Source organism: Aethalodelphis obliquidens, unplaced genomic scaffold, assembly GCF_003676395.1.
Source record: "Aethalodelphis obliquidens isolate GAN/ISIS:26980383/991018 unplaced genomic scaffold, ASM367639v1 scaffold32, whole genome shotgun sequence".
In the NCBI taxonomy this organism is placed as follows: domain Eukaryota; kingdom Metazoa; phylum Chordata; class Mammalia; order Artiodactyla; family Delphinidae; genus Aethalodelphis; species Aethalodelphis obliquidens.
The window spans coordinates 2,852,603-2,868,349 of NW_020837976.1; the positions used below are offsets into that span (position 1 = coordinate 2,852,603).

General features: G+C 46.8%; 1 protein-coding gene across 1 annotated transcript in view; it reads left to right on the top strand.

The window, feature by feature from the left end:
* The window catches only part of CABLES1 (Cdk5 and Abl enzyme substrate 1), a 105,767-nt gene that overhangs the window by 39,521 nt on the left and 50,499 nt on the right, over positions 1-15,747 (top strand). Inside the window, exons 2-3 of the mRNA XM_027127597.1 lie at positions 1,393-1,464; positions 7,555-7,647. Coding sequence (XP_026983398.1) covers positions 1,393-1,464; positions 7,555-7,647 — 165 coding nt within the window. The remainder of the gene's footprint in view (positions 1-1,392; positions 1,465-7,554; positions 7,648-15,747) is intronic.

A 15,747-nucleotide genomic window follows, 5' to 3' on the forward strand; every position in this document is an offset into this window, starting at 1 on the left:
TGAATTGGCCACCTCTCAAATCCCCACCTATAAAATCAGTTCCCCACCCCCTCAGGTAAGACCAGTGTCTCGCTGGTCTGACTGACTGCTGGAACTCTAACAATACCATATTACAGAAGTGGAAGTTTAGCATAAGTTAATTACAGAGTAAACTGCAGATCTTGCAGAAGGTCAGTGTGTCATGAAGACAGTGAAGGTGATGTTGGAGAGCTCCTGGGTCTCACATGTGGACAAACGAGGCTCACTGGAGAGAGAAGCAGGGAGGTGTGTGCTGAGTGTTTTAGAAAGGATTTGACTGTCAAAACATGAAGACAGGCTCTGAGAAAATTGATGAAGCCCTCGAATGGTTTGCAAAAATGACCCTTCTGATTGTCTTATTAAAAATAAAACACGAAGCAAAAAGGTATCAGTGTGGTTGGTCAGAAAAAGTACACACAGAACAAAGCAAAAAACATTCGTTTCATTTTTTTATTCTTTAGAACAAATTAGAACATGGTTATAATTGCATGTTCTTAACCTAACTGTTATCAAATGAACACAAAATAGACATAGTCTTGTAATTTTAATCCCATTTTTTTCCCAAGGTAAAGACCCAATCAGATATTTTTCTGTCCACACCACCCTTCCGTCAAATCATTTACTATGAAGTGATGGCCCTTGTTCACATGGATTTGCTATAGAATTACCAACCACCATCCCTCCTGGTCCCTGTACCAGATATTCTCAATTAACTAGGACCCATTCTTATTTCAGTCTGACAAAAGAAACTAGATTGAGGGGGTTTGGGCAGGTGGTTTGCAGTTCTTTAGCAGATGGAAAGAGTTTGTGTTTTGCCTCATCACGCCCTGATATATATTCTCACTGGTCTCAGAGAAATTCTTCCAGGGGAATAACGTCTGCCTTGTTTCTAGTTGCTTTCGAACTTATGGCCCAGAGACCATAAGTTTTTCCTTGCCTCCTAATGATTTTGAGATTTCATTTAGTACGGTTTTAATGTTTAATATTTATCAGCTAAAGCTGGTTCAGACCACTGATATCTGAATACTTAACAGTACTGTCTAATGCTTTAGAAAAAGTGCACACAGTACCAAAGTTATACACTATCAGAGGCACCTTGTCTTTTTTTGGCTGTAGGCAGCATAAAAAGTATCCATCACTTCCCTAATCACCAGAGCAGCCCTACAACCAGGGAGAAAGCTCAGGATTCAGCAAGGCAAGATGGGCTTGGCATTCAGGGTACAGGCTGGGAATACGCACCTCTTAAAACACCTTTCGCCTGATTTTTTTCTTAGTGGACTTTATTTTTTTAGAACAGTTTTAGCTTTATAGAAATGCCTGATCCATTTCACAATGCAGTTTTAACTCCTAGATTTTTTTCCCCTCTCTCTGCAGACGTCGCCTCATCTCCCAGAGATCGTCCTTGGAGACCCTGGAAGATATTGAGGAGAACGCTCCTCTACGGAGGTAAGTTTTTGGGTTGCATTTATGTGTGTGTGAATGGCCTGCAATACAAGGTGGCGGCCAAAGTTTGAATTTTTTTTTTTTAGTTTTTGATCTACAGAATTAAATTCTAAAAATGACCATCAGATCCCCAGACTCTGTTTGGAAACCCCAGCCCTTTGGAACATTAGAACTAGAACACTATGAAATCCCAATTACGTATCAGAATAGCCCAGTTTGCATGTGAATTCAGGTGCGGTTACCTGTTCCTCTTGAAAATTGCTGCTTAATGAAGAAGAGCGCGTCACTTGCCCCGGCTTTCTCAGGCACGGGGACACAGTAATCACAGTCCCTGACTTCATTAGCAGGTGCCACGATGGTCCTCCAAAGCCAGGTGCTGGGAAACTCAGGTAGGTCCGCTGTGAGTGCTCCCTTGGGGCTGAAAGCATTCCATTTCTCCCTCCGGATTAGAAAAGTGCTTTCGAAGCATCTTTTTCCCGGTGACAGCAGTTGCTGAGCTGTGCCGGGCCTCTGACTGGCAGCTCTCCTTCCTCTAATCTGTGCCTCGGTCCACCTGGCCCCCCTGGAGTTCAGGAGACACACACTGCGTCCCCTGCAGCCCTCACGGCAGCCCCAGCTGAGCTGGCTGTGCAGGAGGAGCTGAGGCAAGACGGGACCTTGTGGGACGCTGCAGCTTTACAGGGAATGCATGGCAGGGCAGAGCCGAGGGAGGGTGTGTGCTCTCATGCCCTCGCACCAGCTCCTGCGGGAACCCCCATCTGCACCCTTCATGCATGCTTTGGCTGCTGGCCAGGGATTGGCAGTCCCCGGCTCCTCCCTTTGAGCCTGGGAGGATGCTGAGGTGGAGGGAGGCGTCTCCCCCTGGAGCGGGCTCCTTCCCTGCCTGGAGCTTCACCCCCAGGTCACGGGTCTTGTCCACAGACCACCTGGATAAAGGGTGGAGCATAGACAGGCCAGGCCTGGGATCTGATTGGAAGCATCAGTGACTGTGAATCTCATCACCGACATCATTCCAAAGAGAAAGTCAGGGCCAGACAGTCCGATTTCCACTTTGGAAGTCTTTTTGAAAACACACATAGCCTCTGGGACCGTCTTAGGCTGATGGTGTGTGGCTGTGTGATCCACGTGGCCTGGGCACAAGTGTTCTTCTGTCCGTCTCTATTAAGTGGCCCAAAGTAATCAGCGAGCGTCAGGGAGAAACGTTCTCAGGTGGCACCGAGTGGCTTTGGCATTTGAGTACAGTTGATGCCAGTCAATGAACAGAACTGCAAAGGCCCTGGAGTTTGGAGAGGATGCAAGGGGTCGTGGTCGTTCGAGCAATGTGGTAGCTGTGACCAAGGAAACCAGGTTAAAAAAAGGTCACAGCGGGGCTTCCCTGGTGGCGCAGTGGTTGAGAGTCCGCCTGCCGATGCAGGGGACACGGGTTCGTGGCCCGGTCTGGGAAGATCCCACATGCCGCAGAGCGGCTGGGCCCGTGAGCCATGGCCGCTGAGCCTGTGCATCCGGAGCCTGTGCTCTGCAATGGGAGAGGCCACAACAGTGAGAGGCCCGCGTACCGCAAAAAACAAACAAACAAAAAAACAAACAAACAAAAAAAAGGTCACAGGCTCTAAAATGTCACCTCGGGGATTCCAGGTGGTAAAGGGGGGCCAGAGAAGGAACTGGGTGCTGTGTTCCTGGTCATGGGCCCCATCACCCCTGTGCCCTCCTTTCAGAATCTGCCCAGGCTGGTCCTCTACCCCTCAGTCCTGTGATAGCACAAATGGGCAGAGTAAAAATGGCTTCTCTGCCTTAACTGTAACTTCATCCAACCCTTACTTACAGAATGCTATACTTAATTTTCAACAAATCTTGTGTAAATATAAAGTTTAAAAAGTAAGTCTGAAACCAAGGGAGTTGGCAGTTTAAGAAGTCCTTATTTTCCCTAATGGACTTTTTTTTAATTGAAAAATTTCTGATATTTACTGCAGAAGCAAACTTACAGACATACAAAACAAATTTATGGTTACCAAAGGAAAGGGGGCGGGGGAAGGATAAATTAGGAGTTTGGGATTAGCAGATACAAACTAATTACTATTATAAAATAAACAACAAGGTCCTATTGTATAGCACAAGGAACTGTATTCAATATTCTGTAATAAACCATAATGGAAAAGGATATATATATATATTTATGTAACTGAATCACTTTACTGTACACCAGAAATTAACACAAAGCTGTAAATCAATTATACTTCAATAAAGAATTCTGATACTTACTTAGAAACTTACTTGTTCCTAAGAAATAAAAATAGCAGAAGGGGCATTAGTTTGGGAGTCAGGGGACTTGAATTCTTGGCGTGATTCTTCTACCAACTGGTTATGTGGCTTTGGAAATTCATTTACCTACTCCGGGGTCTCGGTTTTCCCACCTGTAAAATGGGAGGGGCAGATCAGCTGATCTCTGTCCTTTCCAGCTCCCCGATTCTGTGAAATGAATGTACCAGTAATGATGCTGAAGTGTTTTGGGAACTGCGGGGGCGGAAGGCTATTAGCCCAACTTGCTTTTAAACTCAGCACCTAGAACAAACGGCTCCAAGGCATCTATTAAAAACCTTTTGCATAATTAAGTGTATCCCATAATCAGTGCTAACAAGAAAGAGCTAATCTTTCATTAAATTAGTTTTCAGTTTAATTCTATCCTAATTTAATTTTACATCACTTAAAATGTATGGTTTTAAATGGGTATTTTTACACGTCAGTGCAGATGGCTTTTAAATTAATTCCTTCTTTGCTTAACCTGCCATAACCTGAGTGCTTAGTCTTCCAGTTTCCTTGGCAATTGTTGTTAATGCCACAATTCTCTGAAAGCGTTTCTTAGGTGGGGGGTGGTGGAGGCTGAAGGCTTAAAAAAACACAAGACAACAAACAACTTGCTGATCGAAGGGCTGTATCAGTAGCATATGCAGTTAGAATTGGATGCTGGTATCAAAAGAAAGCACCTCTGTTAAGTTATCTGTTTAAAAGTCTTGCCTTTCTCTTGCACATCACAGGTTAGTTTCCTGTATCCACCTTGAACTCCAAGGACTGAGCATTTGCAATGAGAGGCTTTAGACTGGGGTTTTCCACTTTGCCTGGTGGTTACCTGGTATCCCAGAAATAAGGACCTAGGATGTCTCTGTTAGATGTCCAGAAAGACCTCAGTTCAGCTGCAGCAAATGCGGCAGCCGTCACCACCTGCCCCAGTTTCCAGCCTGTCTCAGTTGATGTGTGCGGGCTGCCGTGCCATTAAGTAATTTCTGGTGCCGAAAGGCATCTGTGCCCCTTTTGCCAACTTCCGGTTTCAGCAGAAGGCTGGGAGATTTTGTGCCCAAACCTGAGCGTAACAGCACCTCTTTCTGCAGGTGTGGAGGCAGGGAGCAGCTTAGGGTCTTAGGAAGGTATCCTCACAGTCTAGCTCTTAGCCCACTGCCCTCAGACTGGGGGACCCAGGAAGCTCTGCATTTTGGGGGGAAGCTGGGTAAGGATGTGAGGATGCTCCTGAACAACGGTCCAGCAACCAATGATAGCACACATTTATGCCTTCAAGGATTCTCCTGTCTCCAGTGACTACATAGTTCTAGAACCTTCTGCTGTGTGTGAGAGAGACAATTGGGGACCTTGGGTGGCCTGCAGACTCTAACAGTCATTCTGGAGGTAGAACAGAGGCAGTCTGAGGTGCTGGGTCTGCTTCCAGAGAGCTGCCCCCGGAAGGCTGAGTGAGGCTGAATCTTCTTGGACCCCAAGAAGGCTGAATCTGGGTTCGGAGGCTTGGAGTAGGGAGGGGGATTAGTGGGTGATTTTCCCTATTCAAACCCTTCCTGAGGTCCACAGGAAGCATCTACAAAATGCCCTCAGGCAGGGTTCTGCATGTCTTTTTTTTAATTTTTAAATTTTTTTATTTATACTATTTATTTTTGGCTGTGTTGGGTCTTCGTTGCTGAGCACGGGCTTTCTCTAGCTGCAGCGAGCGGGGGCTACTCTTCGTTGTGGTGCGCGGGCTTCTCATTGCGGTGGCTTCTCTTGTTGCGGAGCACGGGCCCTAGGCGCGTGGGCTTCAGTAGTTGTGGCACGCAGGCTCAGTAGTTGTGGTGCACGGGCTTAGTTGCTCCACGGCATGTGGGGTCTTCCCGGACCAGAGCTCGAACCCGTGTCCCCTGCGTTGGCAGGCAGATTCCTAATGGCTGCGCCACCAGGGAAGTCCCTCTGCACGTCTTTAAAAGAATCTATTTAAAACCAAGAATTCAGGACCCTTAATAAGGGCTGTGGTTTTCAGAATACAGGAGGCAAACAGTAACAAAATATGCACCCTTTGTAGTTAAAGGTTTTAATAATAATCACACACTTGAAATGTGTATATGAATGTGTGTACATATGTATGAATGTGAATATTTGTATTTGAACGTGTCACTTGACACTGTATGAAGTTCTTGTAGAAATCATCACGTTTAATCCTCACAACATTTCCAGGGAGGGATCTGAAATATTACTAGTGATAGGTCACTAGGGCTGGTAGTGAGTTTGTGGTGGATGCTGGGAGGGCCACTCAGGCTGTGGGTGTGTGCTGTGAACCCTGCTCTGGTGGAATGGACATGACTGACAGGGAGGCTTCCTTCCTCTAGATCCAAGGCCCAGGGAGCCCCGTTTCCCTGATGAAAGCCACCAGATACCTGCTACCATGTCTTTGCTTTGACCTGCACTCATTCACTTTACTATATATTTTTTTCAAGTTAAATTACATTTTGAGGTGCTGTTTCTTAAGGGAAAAAAAATAATTTTCAGCACTATCTGGGAAAGGGCTTGTAGGAAGACTGGCCCTTACTTGAGGGCAGGTAAGGGGGTTTGGGAGCTGTGCACCTAGCCTAGCCCAGGGCTATCCCCCAATTTCCCTTGGCGGGGGGAGCCCTTGGAGGAGAGTAAGATTCAAGCTGCTAGGCAGGTCTGTGATGCTGCCCATTCCCTAATCCTTTGCCACCAATGGGCCCACACACCCCACCTGCCCTCAACTGTACCTCCTCGTTGGGTCATCTTGTTATTCTCTTACCTGAAGCCTCAAAGTTCAGAAGTGAATGAACTCGGGTGATGACCTGGACCTTAGTGTGGTTTGGGGAAGCCGGGCACTGCTTCTCTGGAACTCACTCTCTGAAGCATAAGGTCTCAGGCACCCACGTCTGATGCCAGGAGCCAGCCATCGGGGTCCATGGTCAGAAAGGTAAACAAAAATATTTGGTAGCAAAAACCCAACTAGAAAAGTCATTGCTCCCTTTCTCAATACAACACCAAACTTCGGATTCTCAGTTGCTGGGATTTTTGCTTTTTTCCTAGTTGTTATTGCAGTTGTATATCTTAGAATTTGCCAGGTACCTTTGAAAAAATATACAGAAATAAGATCTTTTCGGCCTGTGGTCTGTTCTGTTATTCCTGTAGTGCAAACACATGTTGTATATTCTAGGAAAAATTAATTGGAAACCAAGTCAATTTGTTCAACAAATATTTATTTAAAATTTATCTTTAAAAAAAAAAACCAACAGCCACTAGCTGGGTCTCAGTCTCTGATTCTCATTCAAAGTAAAGCTGCGACTTCCAGGCAGAGACAAGTTCAATGTTGAGGCAATAGTCCAGGTAATTCAGGCCAGAGCCCTGCTACAGAAGGAAAACTATTCGGGGTTGTTTTTAAACTGAATTTTCCAGTGTTTTTTCCCCCTCTGGATTCTTTAAATTTACAGTTTTCTGTTCCCATTACCTGTGTTGATACAGGAGGATTCTTTTTAAGATGACAGGAACAAATAATGTCGTTGGAATTCGTGTAGGTTATGTTATTGTAACTGATGACAGTAGTTTTCATTAGCTGGCTCTTCAGAGACCCATATAAATTATTATCAGTATTATCGAGGAAGTTGTCTGTCGTTGGGTTTTTTTTTTTTAAAGCTTCCTTGCTTCCAGCCATATAGTCCTCATTATCCTTGGGGTTACTCAAACCATTTGAGTCTGGTCTTTCCTTCCTGTCTTTGTGTGGAGATGTCTCAGCTGTCCACGGGCAACTGACTGTGTTTTCGAAATGGCTTTATTTTTCAGATGTCGTACTCTCTCAGGTTCGCCCAGACCAAAGAACTTTAAGAAGATTCATTTTATCAAGAATATGCGGCAACACGATACCAGGAATGGCAGGTATCATACTAACAAAAGCTGCCCCCATCCTGCTGTAGGAGGGGGTGGGTCCAGTGGGGAAGGGAAGAGGGGACCCTTTGAATGGCCAGACCTCACAGAGTGAAGCCCGCTGTTGAGATGAACAGCATCTCATGTAACCTTCCCTAACAGACTACTATTTCCACCCCACTCCTGCCAGAATCATCCATAGAAGTTTATAGAAAATACTGCTCTCTAATGGCAACCAAAGGCTTAGTTTTTTAGACTAACTAAAACTGAATTTTTTTTTTTTGGCGGTACGCGGGCCTCTCACTGTTGTGGCCTCTCCCGTTGCGGAGCACAGGCTCCAGACGCGCAGGCTCAGCGGCCATGGCTCACGGGCCCAGCCGCTCCGCGGCATGTGGGATCCTCCCAGACCGGGGCACAAACCCGTGTCCCCTGCATCGGCAGGCGGACTCTCAACCACTGTGCCACCAGGGAAGCCCTAAAACTGAATTTTTAATAGTACTGAAATATATTTTTATTAGGAAATTTTGAACAGAAAAACAGTTGAGTTTTTTGGGTGTTTTTTTTTTGTTGTTTCTTTTTCCGCTTTTTTGGGTTTTGTTTTCTTTTTTCACCAGGGCTCTGTGCTCTGGTCAGTCAATATCCTGCCAGATCTGCGCCTGAAGTCGGGTTTGGCTCTCTGTTGATTTTCATTAAGAGGGGAGAATCACGACTTTGCCAGCAGATTCTCCCTGGGCGCCAATTCAGATTCCTGGGCCTGCTGACGTACGTCTAGAGCATGTGTTTCTCCAGCAAAGAGTTGCTCTTTTGGAAAGGGCTGTTAAATGAAAATGATGGTTAAATGTATATGACCTTGGTGTTAAAACCTTCCTGGTGACAAGTGGATGTGAATCCTTGTTGCCGGCATTGCTTATAATTGAATGGCGAAGCCCATTCATGGCAGCCTCACAGCAACGCTGGGCACAGGGCTGCAAGCCCTCTTGGGGTCCCCTGATGCTCTGTGCTCCTGGGGGTGGCTCTTCTCCACCAACCTGTGACCTGGATCATAGTTAGAGACGCATCCCAGAGCAGAGTTCCTGTCCCAAGACCATTTCGTTTGATCTCCTCCTGATGTACAGAAGCTCATATGGGCCCCACTAATAATCTCTAATCTATACCAGATGAAAACTGCTAAAAAGTTAGACTCATGGCATGATTAAGGCCCAGCATTACTATAATTTGGTGTAAAATACACTGTACAACCTGAATAACTAACAATCACAGTATTTAAAGACTTGTTTTCTTCAAGTTTTTAAACCTCACTTGAATAGAGAACATAGCTATTCAACGTTTTAGAATGGCCAAATTGAACTCTCCCATCAAATAATTTTATGTCCTCAGTATGTATTCCTATTTTAAGTACAGAGCTTTCAGTTAAAATGAACCCAACTGTCATCTGTGAACTAGAATACCCTGAGTCTCTTTCTCTCACCCTGACTCTCACTGTCACAATTATTGTGCCTTATTCATTTCACCACCGTGTTTTTCTTTTCTTTTGTGGCTCTTACTGAATCCAGACCTTACTTATGCCCTTTTTAGTATAATTATTCATCATTTATGTATGTTGGTGTTTTTGTCCATAATCTCTTGAACCATAAAATAAACATAGAAAGCCTCGACTTCCTAAATAAAATCAATGGCAAAACCAAAAAGGGGCCAAATTAATGGTATTCCCCACTTCTCAATGCTGTTGAGGACACAAAGTCAGATAATCACCTGGCATGGTTTGTAGTGAGAGGATGCAGTTGATAAAAGATTTGGACCAATGGGATCACCAGTGTATAGTATATTCCGAAGCCACCTTCCCCGGCACACCCTTGACCCTGGAACAACGTCAACAGTCCAGAAAGCATGCGGTTGCTGGCAGTTCTGCTGGGGAATTTTCAGAGGGAACCAGGAGGGACTGTTAGCTTATCTGGAGATCTAAGAAATGGGCTTTAGGGCAGAAAAGCAAGCTCTCAGCACGGGCTATATATAATATAGGCAGTGGTGACAGCCGGTTGTACTTGCGTAGGTGAGAACTGCTTTTTCGGTGCCAGAGAAGATGAAAGGCCTAGAGATGCTCTCCTTCCTCCCTCTGGTTGATTTATTAGCAGGGATGGACTGTTCTCAGACAGATGAAAGAAAAACTCAGGAGGGCACCAGGAAGAAACTATGATTTCTGAGGTGACAGAGGAAATTGTGGTCAGGAGCTGATGAATGGGGGGGAGGGGACCCACCGCAGCCGGGCAGCAGGCGTGAGGTCGTCCTGCTGGAGGTGGCCTGGGACGGGGATGAGCTCAGAGCTGCGGTGGTGGGTAGCAGGGGGCCTGGACATGCTCTCGGGAGGGAGGGACCGGGGCGATGCCTGGGGGTCTCCGATGCTCCCACCTCGGGCGTGCGGGGTACACACACAACACCACACCAAAGGGGGCCTTCCTGCAGCCCACATGGGAGCCACTTGACTCGGGTTTGCCTGCCGTGTTGGGAGGAAAGAGGCTTTACTGAGAAGCCTGGAGATGTTCACTAAAGCACTTCAAAGGTCTGGACTGAGAACAGAGTGGCCTGAGTCCTGGTGCGTCCGCCTCCTCCTGTGCCGGGGAAGACAGACTGAAAGGGGGCCTGCTTAGCCCCCCAGGCCCGTGGGAGGCATCCTCCCAGCTGGGCAGGCTTGCCCCTACTCCAGCCCCGACTTCTGCCCGCTCACAGCTCTGCCCAGCTCCGGAGTCTCCTTGTGACCTCCGGGCAGCACAGACCAGCCTCCTGGACAGCAGGCCGAACCCAGGGCCCGCTCCCTGTTCTGGACCCGAAGACCTTGGTGCTGAGGTTCCCCCGCCTCCAAGCCTGCTGACCATGGGGCACTGGCGTCAAGGGGGACTTGGGCTCCGGTCTCAGCAAGGACTAGAGCGCGGCGTGGGAAATGAGTAGAGCATCTGTTATAAGGTTCTAGCCTGACCTCACTGAGAGTTTTAAGCACATTTTTGAGATAGAAAGGGGAAAAAAATATTAAAACTGAGAAGCAAATACAATAAAAGACAATACTTGTGTCACTGAAGAAACAAAAAGTCCAAGTTAACCTCATGATCCGTAATATCAAGGTAGCTACTTAGAAATAAACCTTGGGGCCCCAGCCGGTCTGTGCTCACCCACTTCATTCTGTGACATTAGACCAAGTCCAACGGCACGAGAAGCAGAGGTGAGCCTCTTCCTTAGAAGGTGTGGCTCCGATGGAGGATGGAGCCCGCTTTAAGTGAGAACCGTCTTCCTCTGTCTGGAATCGGTGCATTCTATGAGGCTGGCACTGGGGACCAGAAGGCTTTGCGTCGGATCAAGAGCAGAGAACCATGCTGAGAGCGTGTGGGACTCTGGCTGCAGACCCTCAGGCGGGAGGAGCGAAGAAGGACAGAGCCTGGACACAGACTACAAATTCCATGGTGGGAGCTTTAGCTCCGCTGTTAGAACCAGATGACATGATGGGTTCCTCCCTGGCTGGCAGGTGTTTCATCTCCCAGCAGGTGGGGCAGGTGGTGAGGGAGCTGTCACCCTCTAGGTCTACTTCTGCCTAAATCGAAGACGGGCTGGTGATGGGGAGGCCTTGTTGGACTTGATAGTCATGAAAAGAAAGCAATGCTTGTCTGGGTTTTAGGAAGACAGATCTCAGAAGGTTCAGACTGAGAAGTGGATTCTTGTGGCTGCATCCATATTGCCAAAAGGGATTATAAAACTAAGAGTAACATAAAGTGATGATGGGTAACATTTAGTGAGCGCTTCCTGGGTACCAGGCTCGAAGTACCTCATAGGCTTTGTTTCACTCACTCATCTCAATGGGTATTTGTTGAGTAAATTAAGGCAGAGACCTTCTATTTTATGTTTCTTCCAGTTTTATTGAGCTATAATTGACTTACAGCGCTGTATAAGTTTAAGGTGTACAGCATAATCATGTGACTTATACGCATTATGAAATGGTTACCCCAATAAGTTTAGGAAACATCCATCATCTCATATAGATTCAAAGTAAAAGAAAAAGCAAAAACGTGTTTTTTTCCTTGTGATGAGACCTCCCAGGATCCAGTCTTAACAACTTTCATACGTAACACATGGCAGTGTTAATTATATTTATCATGTTGTACATTTCATCCCTAGTACTTATTTATCTCATAACTGGAAGTGTGTACCTTTTGACTGCCTTCACCCAACTCCCCCTCTCTCCACCCCCTGGAGAGACCTTTTAAATGAGTTCAGTCTTCAGGACTATATTTCGAGGGATGGAGAGACTTTAGAAATACAAATAATCCTTGAAACAACCTCATGAGGAAGGTATTACTGCTGTTGTGTTGGGCAGAATAATGTCCCCCAAAGATGTCACTGTCCTATTCTCAGGACCCGTGGCTAGGTCAGGTACATGGCAAGGGGGACTTAAAGTTGCAGATGGAGTTGAGATCGCTGATCAGCTGCCCTTAAAATAGCAGCAGGATTATCCTGGACTGTCTGGATGGGCCCGGTGTAATCACAAAGGTCCTTAAAAGCAGAAGAGGGAGGCAGGAGAGTCAGTGTTGGAGTGATGTGATGTGAGAAGGACTCAACTGCCCATTGCTGGCTTTGAAGGCTGAGGAAGGGGCCAGGAACCAAGGGCTGCGGCAGCCCCAAAGCTGGAAAAGGCAAGAAAACAGATTCTCCTTTCAAGCCTCCAGTGGGAAGCGGCTCCAGACACCTTGATTTTAGCCCCATGAGACCCATTTCAGAGTTCTGACGTCCAGAATTGTAAGATAATTTTGTGTTGATTTAAGACCCTAACTTTGTCGCAGTTTATCACTGCAGCCATAGGAAACTAAAACACTCATCATTTCAGTTTACAAAGGAGGAAACTAGAGCACGTGGCTAGAAGGTGGGGGGTGGAGTCCAGATTCAGACATCAGATTCCGAGTTGGAACCCTCATATGTTGCTGGTGGGAATGTAAAATGGTGCAGCCACTATGGAAAACAATTTGGCAGCTCCTCCAAAAGTTAAACCTAAAGTTACCATATGACCCAGCAATTCCACTGGCAGGTGTACCTAAAAAATTGAAAAGAGGAATTCAAACAGGTACTTTCACATCAATGTTCGTGGTATTATCATTCACAATAGCCCAAAGGTGGAAACAACCCAAGTGTCCATCAACGGATTGTGGATAAACAAAAGTGTTATATACATACAGAGGAATACTATTCAGCCGTAAAAAAGAATGAACTACTGATACCTGCTACAGTGTGTATGAATCCTGAGAAACATTATGCTGTTTGAAATAAGCCAGACACGGGACTTCCCTGGTGACGCAGTGGTTAAGAATCCACCTGCCAATGTAGGGGACACAGGTTCAAGCCCTGGTCCGGGAAGATCCCACATGCTGCGGAGGAACTAAACCCGTGCGCCACAACTACTGAGGCTGCGCTCTAGAGCCCGTGAGCCACAACTACTGAGCCTGAGTGCCGCAACTACCGAGCCCACACGCCTAGAGCCGGTGCTCCACAACAAGAGAAGCCACCGCAATGAGAAGCCTGCCCATCGCAACGAAGAGTAGCCCCCGCTCGCCACAGCTAGAGAAAGCCCGCGCGCAGTAATGAAGACCCAACGCAGCCAAAAATAAATAAATTTATTAAAAAAAAAAAAAAGAAATAAGCCAGACCCAAAGGGCCAAACACAATATATGATTCCATTTATACGAAATATCCAGAATAGGTAAATCCCTAGAGGCAGGAAGTCGACTAGAGGTTACCAGGGCCTGGGGGAAGGGGGACAGCGTTTCTGTTTGGGGCAGTGGAAAAGTTTTGGAAACAGATAGTGGTGATGATTGCACAACATCGTGCGCGTACTTGATGATACAAACTCGTACACCTATAAGTGGTTAAATGGCATATTTTATATTACATATATTTTGCCATAATAAAATAAAATAAAACACCAGTGATAGCCATGGGGCTTTTAAAACCATATTCAGAAGAGGGAGGAAAGGGATGGTAAACTTCTTGGGGTTGATGGTACAAGGACAGAGCAGATGTCAGCTGCTGGGCTAGCATCAGCATCTTTAACAAGTAGAACTGTGAAGAAATGTACACTGAACAAAGCAAGGTGCTGGGCACACAGGAGGTCCTCAGCAAGTGTTTGTGGAATAAATGAATGGAGAGGCCTTACATTCTGAATGTTTCAGTCTTCAGGACTAGATCAGGGAATGGAAAGAATTTAGAAATAAAAATGATCTTTAAAGTGCCGGGGAGAATAAAAGAAGTCCTGAGTTGAATGCCAGGCACACATTGCCTTTAAAAAGTGAAAAAGAGGGACTTCCCTGGTGGCACGGTGGTTAAGAATCTGCCTGCCAATACAGGGGTCACGGGTTTCATCCCTGGTCCAGGAAGATCCCACATGCCGCGGAGCAACTAAGCCCGTGTGCCACAATTAATGAGCCTGTGCTCTAGGGCCTGTGAGCCACAACTACTGAGCCGCGTGCCACAACTACTGAAGCCTGTGTGCCTAGAGCCCATGCTCCACAACAGGAGAAGCCACCGCAGTGAGAAGCCCGCACACCACAATGAAGAGTAGCCCCCGCTCCCCACAACTATAGGAAGCCAACATGCAGCAATGAACACAGCCAAAAAAAAAAAAAAAAAGTCAGGGCTTCCCTGGTGGCGCAGTGGTTGAGAGTCCGCCTGCCGATGCAGGGGACATGAGTTCGTGACCCGGTCTGGGAGGATCCCACATGCCGTGGAGCGGCTGGGCCTGTGAGCCATGGCCGCTGAGCCTGCGCATCTGGAGCCTGTGCTCTGCAACGGGAGAGGCCACAACAGTGAGAGGCCCGCGTACCGCAAAAAAAAAAAAAAAAAAAAAAAGTCAAAAAGAGACTGAGGTGGTAGTAGAGGATAAGTTCTAATAATCGTAAACCAGCAAGCCTAGAGCTGATTGCTGGCAGAGTTCTGGAATGGACTGTTAAACAGCTGGTTTGTGTGCTTTTAGGAAAGAACGGAAGTGGCCACAGCCAACATGGCTTCACTGAGAAAGAGTCATGTTAACTTCATCTCCTTATTGATGGAATAACTAGGCTAGTAAATTAGAGGACCTCCACATTGACATTTCTTGATTTCAGCAGAACATTAGACTGTTCCGTATTATGGCATCTCCCAGGGATGCTGGGTGACTGTGCAGCTGGAGAGCCTGCAGGCAGCTGAAGTGTGTTAGCCAAGCTTCGTCAGCCTGAAGGGAGCTTGGGAGGAAGAGCACGTGGTATGCCCTTGAGCATCATCTCCTCTGCAGCCTGAAGGCCAGTCAGCCTCGTGGTGGCCCACGTGGAAGACCAAAAGCAGGAGGAGACTGTGTTATAGCGGAGAACGAAGGCTCGGTTCCTTCAACGGCTCCCCGAGGTTAAACTTAGCAGGGATAAATGTAACAGAGGTAGATGATCAATTACAGGACAGGGTACAGACTTTTCAGAAGTTCATGTGAAAAATATCTCGGAATTTAGATTTTAAACAGTGTGCTCCATAGAGGCTAACGATGGGAGGTCACTACAGAGTGAGCTAACGTAGCTCGTTCTGATAGAAGGAGATAGCATCCCAGAAATGTATCACTTTTGCACCCAGCCAGGGTCAGTCGCATCTGTCGAGCGAGCTTCGATCTGCACGAGTGTCACGTTTTAGGACACTGGATTTGTATTAGGACGGCCCCATTGTTGGACTAGGATTTTCCAAGCCCCCCTCCCCACGGAGGGTAGGAGGCATGGCACATAGCCAATGGGAATAACCATTCCGCCTCATTCCATTGAACCGCCTGTGTGTAAATAGCCATTTTTCGGGACTGAGACAAGTGCATCTGGATAGACGGCACCTAAGAAAGCAGTCCCTTAACTGTGAAGAATGCAGTGATAGCCTGTGTTCAGTCTTTCCAGCGCCTAGGTGCTGACCTCTGCTCTGCACTGGGACTCTTTTAAGTGATGAGATGTGTCTGTGCATAAAGCCGTGATCCTGTCTCATGGAGTTACAGGCCAGTCGGGGAGGCAGATGATAGACAAGTAAGTGTGTCTTACCAGAGATGGGATAGATGTGCTCTGGAGGAAAACTGAAGCTGCTGAG